Here is a 12,365-nt window from a genome sequence, read left to right on the forward strand (position 1 = left end):
AACCCTTTCGGGGTTTGAGTGACTCATAAGTTTAGGTGGAGAGGAGCTTCAGTAAGCAGTACCCTGCAACACCAGCGAAACTCTAGATTTGCTCTCCTCAAATGTTTGTTTTTCTAGCAAAGCTTTAAGCATATGATTCGCACGGTGCCATCCACGCAGAGCTAGAAAGCGACAAAGTCTTTTGCCATTTGTACAGCAAAATCTTAAAGAATAGGATTGCCCAATGACAAAAGCCTTTCACCACTCCAGGCACAGTATTACATCTTTAAAACTGATGAAGTACCATCCAAGCCAACATGGAACGAGCAAAAGCAATCCCTGACATGTGTTTTGATGTCATTACATCTCTTCAGAGAGGTTTAGCTTTGCCCAGACTCAAGGGAGCACCCGGTATAAGTCAAAACAAAACCTTTCCTGGGTTAGAGTGACTCATAAATTAAGCAAAACAGAAGAGAGAACTCTGGGTAGTTTCCAAGTTTAGGTGTAGAGTAGCTCCAGTAAGGAGCACCCTGCAACACCAGTGACACAGGCCAATCCTATGCTTAAAGATTTTGCTGTAGAAATGGCAAAAGACTTTGTTGCTTTCTAGCTCAGAGCCAGGGGGAAGGACAGTATTTCTGCCCAACAAGCGTGTGAGCAGTAATTGGGTAAAGCACAAGTTGGTAATTTTCCTTGGGGAGGAAGTATGCACCTGCAAGGAGCCAAGCGTCAGCACACATTTTCTTAAGTATGATGGTGGTGCTGTGAAGTGTGTGTCTAGTCCAGAGCATTAAGAGGCTTTGTCCCGGCAGGTAGGGAAACAAGTGAAAGTGTTAGTGAAGACATCATTTACAAATTCACTTGAAGTTGAAGCGAGAATACTTAGAACAGTGAGAGACCAACCATGCCTAAAGCAGAAACTCATCAGGGTGTCTGTTATTGCAGGGCACTATTGGTGCTCATCTCTGTTCCGGAAGAGACCTGGCAACACTTACCTGGAGAGAACACTCCAGCTTAGTCAGCACTCTGGGTGGTGAGAGCTATGCTTAGTCCAGCGGCATGTCTGTCTGTTTTGGGAGTTCAGCGTGCTGGAAAAAGTAGTGCTTTAAAATATATTAACAAAATAAACGAGAAAAAAGTGCAGCTATTTAGTACTTCTCTTGAGATTGGCATCAGGTGAAACAGCCAGTGATTGCAAAGGGGCGGACACATTGCCCCTGATTACAGTTCGGTTTATATTTTGCTGTCCCATGGCCAGGGTGGGGACCAAACATGACACGTTCTTCCTGAGCTGTAGCCAGGGCTGAATGTGGGTCCCAATGACACAGAGCGGAGCCAGTGGAGGAAGCGGGAAAGCAGATTAAGATCTCACAGTGGCAGCACAGCCTGCAAAGAAGTTCACAGCAACAAGACAGAGTCTCACCTGGATTCCAAGATGATGCCCATCCTAAAGTGAGCCTCATAGCCCAAATGAAGCACAGCACAAGTAATGGGCTTGGCTCACAGGGTAGTTTATGTGCGCCAGACCAAGGTGAAGTGTGCTCCTCTTTTTTCCTGCCATCATTGTGGAGAATTGGCCTATCCTCTGCTTTTTGGCACAGTATCATGGACACCAAAGCAACATTTCAGCCTTGGTGACCTGGCAGTTTTGAAAAAGAAAAAAAGCGAGGGAGAGGCACAGTAACATGGAGGAAGTGGGCTTGAGACTTTTATAATAGTGCACAGTTTAAAGGTGCTTGGGTATTGTACACAGCTACTGTACAGTCATATTAATTAGTGGGACCTTAACAGTCGCCCACATGAAGAACTGGAGTGATGGTCTCTATATTAAGAGACCAGATATGTTGAATGATAGGTTTGAAGGGAATGTTACACAGGATGGAAATCAAGGTGGTTTCCACATACCATACCAACAAGAATAAAAAATTCTTCTTCTCATGCATATTCCCAAAGATAGCATCATTCGCAGAAGGCTGTATGATACTAGATGGCAACTTCAACGCGTTATGCATGATTCTTCCCTCAAGTGCTTAAGGACTGGTTTTCCCTGTTATGCTGTTCCTGTAGTGGTACTCTTTCACTTGGATCTCACCTCCTGTGGTATACATGGAGCTTGGCGGAGGCGAGGATTCAGAAACAAAGGATGAGGGATACGGGGGTCTGGCCAAGACTCGCATGGAGTAGGCAGCGGACTGCAGGAGCTCCGTGGCCCACGGCCGCTTCTCCTCCTCCATTACCCATCCTGAACCGAAATTAAAGCGGGGGTATATTGCCGAGACCCTGGGAATTCAGGTGGGAGTCAGTGAGGTTAAAAATACAGCCCCAAATTAATTTCTTCTTTGGATCGCGGCACATTCAAAATGATGGCTGCCATTGTGCAGTGAGAGCCGGCGAAGACGCTACGAGGCAGTGTGCCTTGAGAACGGCGGGGGCCTCCAGACTCCGATTCCAGAAGGAAACTAAGTTTGTGGAGCTCCTGGGGAGGCGGACACGAGAGGCAGAGCGAATACCCGGCCCACCTGAAGCTCACACGCTGGCGGAGACATTCAGAGCGGAGCGGCAACCGGCGCAGATTGGGAGTTGGCAACCTAGAGACACAGAAGCCCAGACACTGGAGTCCTGTACAGAAGCACATGTCCAGTGGGATTGGAGTGGCGCCGCCTTTGGCTCGAGCGCCCAGTTCATGGCACACAGTGGGGGACCATCGGAAGTCCTGGGGAGAGGATGTCCCGGACAACTTTGCAGGTAAGAGAGAGACGTGCCGGCGGGGTTCGGGACTGCCCGTGCTAATGCGGATTTGTACAGAACAGGGAAGACACTGACCCCCCTGGAGATACATGGGACAATTGACACCTGGGATCCATCTTAAAAGCTCCTCATCATGGATGGACAATGATCCCAATAAGAGGGGGAAGCGCTTGGGTGATACGGAGTAAATGTAGCTGAGACCACTGCTGTGTCCTCAATTGTTGGTCCCTAAGACCAGCAGTTGAGCTTCAAAAACAGCGCATGAGACGCCGCTGCCGACCATCGGGCCCCCCCGGGGGAGACGACGCATTACACATAATGAGTACTTTCTGACTTCCATAAGTGCAGCATTGTGAACTCCCATTTTAAACTGACCATCCATTTTGCTACGGAACTGCATCACTACGTCACTGTATAACCCAGACTCACGACAGGTGAGCGAGTATTGAGAAATGCAGCCTTGGCACACAAATTGGGAAGACCCTTAAAAAGAGAGACTGCGACATGGGTGGCCCCTTGCGCCCCAGACCGCACAAGGGGGGGGGGTGGACTTGATCACACATAATATACCGGAGGTGGAATCCACAGCCCTGGAAGTTAAGATCGACACGCTAAGCATAAATCTGGGCCTCTTGCGGGAGACTGACAGAAAGACTTTCCACAACGGAACGGGACCTGGCGGATGAGATTCCCACCCTGACGCTAGCGAAAAACCGGTTGAATACCATGGATAACCGCCTCAAAGTACTGGAGAGTAGGGCGGAGGACGCTGAGAACAAGACGAGATGTAAAAACATCAGAATCATAAGGATTCCGGAAAAGAGTGAAGGCCCTGACATGGTAGCATTTCTGGAGAACTGGTTGCAGACGGTTGTTGCCCCGAAGGGCCTGTCCACCTTCTTCGCCCTGGAAAGAGCTCACAGTGCCTAGCAGGGCACCACTTCCAGGGGCTCCTCCGAGGCCTGTGATAGAGAGACTTCTCCATTTTCGAGATAGAGACCATATATTGCACCAAGCCCGACAACATGGCATGATGGCAATAGCAAACAGTAAAATTTCCATCTTTCCAGATTTCTCCCGAGAGGTGCAACAACGACTAGCAGACTATAACTCAGTGAAGCGCAAACTATGTGACCTGAAGATTCCTTCCTCAATGCTATTTCCAGCCAGACTCCGTGTAGTCGCCCCAACTGGAACGGAATTCTTCTGTACACCAGAAGAGGCCTGGGCCTGCCTGGAGTCTCGCTCCGCTCTAGATCCGAATACTAATTCGCAACACAGTAAGAAGAGACGGCGCCCTGGGTCGAGGAGACGACAGACAGCACATAGAGTTGGCCCACCCACCCCAGATGAAGTACAGGAAGAAAGACAACGGGTGATGGAAGCAGTGGCACTGTTTGGCTGAGGACCTGGGGGCTCGGATGTAGTTTCACCTCCGAGTTCACAGAGAGGGGATGGGCATTCGGACTCCGACAACGAGACTGCGACCTCTACTCAATTGAGCGTAATCCTACCTAGGATCACTCCTGGAACAGCTGATGAAATAATTTAATTGGAGAACGCTGACACGACATGTCTACATTATCGATAAACTGAGTCATCTAACAGGCAAACTCCAAGATAAGATGGCACGACGGATGGAGTGCGGTTCACCCACAACATTAATGCTGATGGATTACCTTTGGAAACATTACTTGTTACCTGCTACATTGTCGAATAGTGACGAGGGGCTGGACCGGTGGCGTCCCGGAGCTCCCTGCTGTCAGATACTGAAAATACTACCCTCACAATTGCTGTGTGTTACACAGTAGAGACTATGTTCACGTTGTTTAATAGTTTGGGCGAAGACACCATGTCCTTTGCTCTGGGGATGGGGAGTTGGGATTTCAGTTGTTTAGCTATATCCCAAAACACACAGTGTTGCCTGGGCAAACTGCATATTTTCAGATTAAGGTGAGATCACTACATGACTGATGGGTAGTCCACTGAGCTTGAAATTTCTGCCGTGGAATGTTAGAGGGATGCGCTCTATGGCCAAATGTCACAAGGTATTCTCCTTTATCACTCGACGGGGAATAAACATAGCGATGCTTCGGGAGACACATCTAGATGTTATCGAGAGTCATGCTTTCCAGAAGTGCTGAAGAGGTCATGTCTTCTGTACCACCCACTCGGCCTTTGCTAGAAGGACACTGATTTGGATTAGAGCGGGGGTACCGTACCAACACATGACGACCATTACTGACCCACTGAGTCGCTACACTGTAATTTCATGAAAACTGGATGGTAGAGAGATAACACTTGGTAGTATATATGGCCCTAACTCGGATCAGGGAGGTTTTTTGGCCTTCTTATTGTCAAAACTGTCAGTGTCCCTAGCAGGGCCAGTAATCTTGGGGGGGAGACTTCAACTGTATAACAGATAACGTTGGATAGATCACACCCCCCCCTTACCTTCATCCCCCAACCACCCGAATGTCCCAAACATACCGGCCATGGCAACAAAACTGGGGACTAGAAGACACTTGGCGTGTCCAGCACGCAACGGACCAAGACTATTCATTTTACTCACCCATGCACGATTTACATATCAGATTAGACACCTTCCTCTCCTTTCCAGAGATACATGGGCTAGCTCGTGCGAACGAATACCTTGCGCGCACGATTAGACCATAACCCACTTCTTAGTCTGCAGTGGTCCTGGGCACAGACACCAGTTCCCACATGGTGACTCCAGCCCTCTCTACTAGAGGATGAGGCATTTAAACAGGCCATTGGATTGACAATAGACACTTATTTTGAAACTAACAAAGGTTCAGCTACTTCCAAATTGGTAGAATGGGATGCGTTTAAGGTGGTCATCAGAGGGAATTGTCTTTCTGCGGTAGCCAGTGAAAGATGTGGGCTGCTACATGCTATAGAGGAGGCTGAACAGAACCAGAGAGAGACGGAGCGACAATGCCCCAAGACCCCAGACTTGCGAGCATCACTCTCATCCGTGTGGGAAAGAACCATGGCAGAAATAGATCGACTGCGCTGCTATGACTATATGGCCTTTTTGAAACGAACACATGCAGAAGGGACCGAGCGAGTTCTTTGTTGGCAAATCCAGCAAAGAGAGGTTCAGTAATAGTAGAACTCACACAACCCGGAGGTAACTGTATTGGTTCCCAATCAGCTATTAACGACTAATTCCGGAAATACTATGCGGATCTCTACACCAGCAAGGTACATCTTCCAGTTGAGGAAATACAGGCCTTCCTATGCCATTTACCACTCCCTACGGTGTCGGCCCTGGACGCAACAGCGCTGGGTTCACCGATTACAGTGACAGAAGTGAAAGAAGCTATAACTTCTATGGCACGCAACAAAACACCTGGCCCAGACGGGCTCCCAATAGAATTTTATTCAACTTACTTATCCAGGCTGGGGCCTAAGCTGGCAGAGGACTATGAGGCAGCCGTCGAGATTCGGATCCTCCGAAAGTCTGCCCGGGAAGCCCTGATCATACCACTATTGAAACTGGGGAAGGCTCCGACAGACATGGCTTCGTACCGCCCAATATCGATGCTAGCACTAGATTATAAAATACTGAGCAAAATATTAGCGCTTCGTCTCATGCGTTACATGCCTCATTTGTTACATACAGACCAGGCCGGATTTATTCTAGGACGCCAAACGGCACAGAATATACGTCGCCTCCTAGCCTTAATACATGGCGATGGGTATGATGAACATGAGGTGGCAGTCTTTGCCATTGATTTCGAAAAAGCGCTTGACAGAATGGAATGGCGCTACTTGTTTGAAGTTCTTCACATGTTCGGGGTAGGAAATCACTTAATAGCCTGGACAAAACTGTTGTACAGTAGGCCGACGGCTACTATCTCTGATAGTTATGAGGTAGCTAGAGGAACTAGGCAGGGTTGCCCTCTCTCCCCTCTGCTATTTGCGTTGGCAATAGAGCCATTGGCCTGCATGGCCAGAGAGGGTGGAGCTTACAGAGGTATCACGCTGACGGCCAGAGCCATCATATAGCATTGTATGCAAATGACCTCCTGGTCTTTATGAAGGATACAGGAAATTATCTGCAGGGGGCTCAGATGTTACTGAAATATTTTAGTGACCTGTCTGGGCTGAGAGCAGCAAGCAGGCTCTCAGTAACAGCCCAGTAATAGTGCAAGGAGGTGCCTTAAGCCACAGTGCTTCCTTGCAGTTTTTACCCTGGTGCCATGATGTTTCTCGTCTGCATGTTCACCTCTCACAACCAATCGCTGGATCTCCAAGCAAGTGCCACTTTGTTTCCGCCTTCTCTGGCTGAAAATCTGATTATCTTCTACAGAGTAAAATCTCTAGTGCAGTATATTTAGTGGCTCCTCTGTATATGTTCAGTAATTTTGAGAAAGCAGTTGCTGACATATGCAGATATTTGTCAGTGCCTTAACCTACCTTTCCCCACTCTCTGATGGGTTTGTTGGTATGTCAGTGTCCAGCCCAGTACATTGCTCAAGACTTTTAGGTCCTGATTACGACCTTGGCGGATGGGATACTCTGTCACAAACATGATGGATATCCCATCTACCATATTGCAAGTTCCGCTATATCCTATGGAACTTGTAAAATGGCAGGTGGGATATCCATCATTATCCCATCCGCCAAAGTCGTAATCTGGCCCTTAATCTTTTGTCCTAAAGTCAGATAGAACTGCATCACATCACAGTTTTATGCTTTACTTACCTGTCTGGCTAGTAAGAAGCCCATGCAAGTGATCCCATTCTATTTGAGTGGTACATAAGCTTGTATTTCGACTCTTCCAATAACGTTTCTGCACAGGACAACCTCCGCCTCCTTGTCTTCGCTTACATGCAGTAATGAAACGTACTGAACAACATCTACAAAACTTGTTTTTACCGTTTGTTGAACTTTGTTTTACATCAATGTTTTAAACTTTTTTTTTTCTTTTTTTACCAAGTTCATATTGTACGTTTTTAAAATGAATTAATTTGATTCAAGCTTTACTCTGCTCGGTGTCTATTTGCTGACTGAAGGCCTAAGTAGCAACTTATATTTAAATACTATTTGTATATACGTGGTTAAATGAATCATCAAGATCAATTAAAACAACTACTTTGTATTTCTCTCTTGCTTTCTTTCAGTGTGGTTCCTATCGTACAAAAGGGGGAAGCTGATCCGCATGTTGCCAAATATTTAAACAGGTAATGGGAAAAAGACCAAAACTATAAAGTGCTTAAGTTTTCCAGCAATTATGTTTTTTGATACAGGACCAATTATAAGGCCATAAACATGTATACCACTGGTCATGATGCAGACTGGGAAAACACTGAACGTTCTGGTCTGTGTTCTGGAGCATCTCAACAAACAGCAACTTGTGGCATCCTCTTAAAGGTTTTACAAGGTTTTAATTTCAAATATACTAATCACAAATGGGTCCTTTACAAAGAATCCTTGACTTATGTTTTTTTAATTATCATTAATGGGAATATTAGCCTGAAAATGCAATAACAGATTTCTTTGCAGTGAAAATGTATTTCATCCACCCAAGTCAGAACACTCCTAACTTTAAACACCCTTACTGTTACTATTACCTCATCCTCCCCTACCTTACCCTTACAATAAATAAGACAATACTCTAAACAGAGCCAACGATCTTAGGCCTTATTTATCCTAGCCACCTGTATAATTGTATCCCTATAATTTATTTTTCCTTTTTAATCTAATCTCATAACAAATATGTTTAAGTTTTATTTATTTGTTCCTCACATTTTGCTCTAAATAAAGAAAACTCCCATATCGGACTGTCTATTTAGCTAGCTATCTATCACAAACGAGCCCAACACCTTCCCCCAAAATCCCTACCACACCCAAGAAAACGTTCAAGCTTTCATGAATTGGTAACAGTTGGCAGGATTTCTTGAAAAGTTATTTCTGTGGTGTAATGTAACTGTGAAACCAGCCACTTTACAAGGCCATGGGTGGCATCATATGCTTCTGCCAGCATGTAGTGATGCAAGGTTGTTTGCACGTTTTTAAGAATAGCACTCAGTTACTAACCCAGCACTCAGTTACTAACCCAGCACTCAAAGGTAGGTGAAAGGAGCACATTATGATCTAAACAAGTACCACGCTTGGATTTTATAAAGGCCTGTCCCATGTGTTACGTATAGCATTGCTTTGCAAGTTAAGCCACATTGTTTATTTGGTTATTGAGTTCATTATAATTAGCAACTTTCAGCAATGGAAGCCTATCCATCATTTTAACTCCTAAAGTAAATGCCTCAAAGTTAATAGTAACATCCGTTGTCCTTATGACCAGGCAACATTAAGTTCTTAGTATTTGTAGTGGTAGTCTGCAAATGCCCAGTGGTTCACATTTGCTGTGCTATCATGTGTATGTAATCGAGCCAACTTAAATATTAAAGTAAGAGCAGAAACTACTGAAATGAACTGATTAAAACAGCTGACCACTGTACTTTAGCAAAGCGAGTCTAAAGTCTAACCAGAGATGATATTGAGCACTCAATGAGTTTAAATATTGACTCCGTTCCTAATTGTGAAACAAGGAATGATAAGGGAATATGAACGCCAATCCCAGTTTTGGAAGCAAACAGGACAAAATTCTGCCTAAATGTTCAGTATTTTGAGGCCTACAAAAGGCCAACAACTCATTATGGTGAGTGAAACTGACGTTAGTGGGCTGAAGGTTCTCTCCACATGTACAGGATGATAATCTTTTGGCTGTCAACATTTCTACAGACAATTAGGCATAGCAAGCACCAGCTGGTACTAGCATTAATGTGACCTATCTGCCTTAGTCTCCCAGATTGTATCCATAGAATTTATCTCTCCCATTGGAAGAGGCAAAGTAACCATTTGGAAATCTGTAGATTTAACGTCCAGGCTTGACTCTAACCTACCAATGCAACTGTGGCGGAATAAGCCACACGACAGGATGACCTCTAAAAAGCCTGCGTTGTTTGGGCACTTTGCCACATGTCGGGCTGTGACATGTCTGTGGTGTTGAAGCAGAGGCCAGTTACCTGCCCCCATTACTTCTGAAAGGCCAGTCACATTAGCATAGCCTCGGTCATGTATGTTGTACATTAACATGAACCCAACACTTTCCACAACTCCTGGATTATATTCTAAATCGAAAATATATAATCATTTATACTCAGTAAAATGACTTTTTTTTTTTTTTAAAGAAAAGCGTAGCATTAAAAATACATCTTATTTTTCACTTAAAACTGGGGGATAGCATACAAATAAAAATGGGTCAAGTTGAAAACCCATGTTCTAAATAGCTTCATTAAGTTTGTCGATTTTAGTGTTTCAACTCGGTCATGGAAGTTGAATTGACCTCTTCAAGTCGCTTTTCTAAACTACCACTGTACATTGATTCTTATCTTTTGTCTATGTTTTGTTTTCTCATAGGCTCAGCGATTATCTCTTCACACTGGCAAGATTCACAGCAAAAGCAGAAGGCAAAAAAGAAGCTATATATAGAAAAAGCAACTAAAGATATTGTTGTTTGCATATATATTGTTCACCCATGAGAGAACCTTCTTCCTGGAGTTAAATTTGGCCAAGTGCTGACAGGCCATGTTCTCCTGGCCATGCTTACAAGGAAGCGGTTGTCAACTTCAAGATAATTTCCTTTTGTTACATTTTTATAAATTGTGAATGGCTATGAATGAAAAGTTCTGCAAGGTTGGGGCATCAGGTTTAAGTGCTGTAAAAAGCATTTAAAATAAGGCATTTATATATATTATTAGCTTGGTTAGCGTCCGAATAAAGTTCTTGGGGGTGTGGTAAAAATCCCACCCAACCTGTTTTGAATGTATAATCTTTGAGAACAAATCGCATTATCTGCAAGCTAAGAAACCCAATTTGGATGATCAGTGACCTAACAAATAGGGAGAGGCATAGTTATGATGGACAAAGTAAGTTAAATTATTTCAATAAGAAAGTAACAGCAGTAAAAATGGGAGGATACTAAAAGTAATGCTGATAAATGAGCAAACAAGATTATTTTCACTGGTTTACCAGAATACAGATGGATTATTTCTATAAAAAGACAATTTAGTAATCCTTATGACAGACGATTCACTGAAGAGAAAAAAAAAACTATACTCACTGCTGATTTATTTATTTTACTTGTTCTGCTTTATAGGGTTAATTTTCTTCAGAAAACGTTTATTTTAGAATGAAGTTCCATGATTATTTCGGAAGAAGAAACAAATCCCTTTTGAAATATGAGCATTAATCACATAGTATTCAGTTCATCAATGTGGTCCGCATGATTTGAGTAATATTTCCCAATGGGTAAAGGCTGCCAAATCGTTAATGGTCAGTTTGGAGTTCGAAGGCCCTACTCATCTCTGTTTGGGATATACATGGGATAGTCCCTATGCCTTTCTTTGTTAATGATGCAAGTAAAATCTGACTATTAAACATTTGTGTCAAATTCATTATAATTTTTATGGTAAACAAAGCCGGAGTATGTAGAAAAGGTGTTGATGTTTGTAATTTCTGACCATACGTCATCCATCTCAGGAATAAATGTCTATCATTTTGAGTGGCATTGACACTGCAGTACTCTGCTGCATTCCATGGTGTTCTGCTTTCATTAACAAGTTCAAAAAAAGGGTTCAGCTCCTTGCGGCTGGCAAAGCCAATATGAGTGGCTTTGGCAGGCAATGGTTATTTATTATTATTGTTTTTTGTACAGAAACATATTCCACAAAGGTACATAGGAAAAGAAAACATGCAGCCATTGGGTTGCAATATAAAATGGTAATATTTAAAAATAAAAATAAAAAAGCTCGTAGATGTCGCAGTTTTATTATTGATATTTTAAAATGGATAAATTAATATTATTTGTAAAATATATTTCAGTAAACCACCACCTACCCAACCACTCAAATTGAAGGCTTCTGCAAAGTTACAAGATCACTTAAACATCTTATGCCAACAGTTTTTTTAAAAAGGAGAAAGAAAATAAATCACTTTTCAACTGGGCACCCAAAGTGCACGCGTAAAATGCTCTGTGGTTGTGTTCTTTCTTTCAAAACGTGGGTGTTTGCTGGTAAACAATGGTTACTTATTTCTTTATTATTCTCTACCGTAAAGACACCCTTCCTTGGTAAATGGTTGGGAATCTGCAATGAAGGGCTTTGTTTACTGGTGTGGCATGCCTAGTAAGGGCTTGCCAGTGTGTCAGTAGTACTTTTCATACGGGCTGGATAGCAAAACATTTTTGATGTCCTTGGTGGGATGTTAAGGCAATACGTGATGCAAACACCTTTGAACACCATATTATGAATACAGGATGTTGAAGGTGTTAATATGTGGCAGAAATGTTGATGCATGTTTGTGTGGCAAAATGTGGTGGTGGTGTTGTGTTGTGTTCTGGTTTTTTTTTGTGCTGCTGAGTACTTGAGTTGCATTATTGCAGTGTGATTTGTTGCGTTGTGCTGAGTAAACCTTTGACTACTTTCTTGTGACCAGTTATGTTTTAATTGTGTTATATTTCTTTGTAAATGTTATTATGTCATGTTCTGTTGTTTATTTTTGTTATGTCAACAAAATACTGCTTAAATTCCAGTCATAAGCAGTACATG

At 43.5% G+C, this 12,365-nt stretch overlaps 1 protein-coding gene across 1 annotated transcript in view; it reads left to right on the forward strand.

The window, feature by feature from the left end:
- The window catches only part of MMAB (metabolism of cobalamin associated B), an 88,861-nt gene extending 77,076 nt beyond the window's left edge, over positions 1 to 11,785 (forward strand). Inside the window, exons 8-9 of the mRNA XM_069214736.1 lie at positions 7,881 to 7,940; positions 10,177 to 11,785. Of these exons, the coding sequence (XP_069070837.1) occupies positions 7,881 to 7,940; positions 10,177 to 10,261 (145 nt within the window). The 3' untranslated portion in view covers positions 10,262 to 11,785. The remainder of the gene's footprint in view (positions 1 to 7,880; positions 7,941 to 10,176) is intronic.
- The last annotated feature ends 580 nt before the right edge of the window (positions 11,786 to 12,365 follow it).

The sequence above is a fragment of the Pleurodeles waltl genome, chromosome 11, assembly GCF_031143425.1.
Source record: "Pleurodeles waltl isolate 20211129_DDA chromosome 11, aPleWal1.hap1.20221129, whole genome shotgun sequence".
In the NCBI taxonomy this organism is placed as follows: Eukaryota; Metazoa; Chordata; class Amphibia; order Caudata; family Salamandridae; genus Pleurodeles; species Pleurodeles waltl.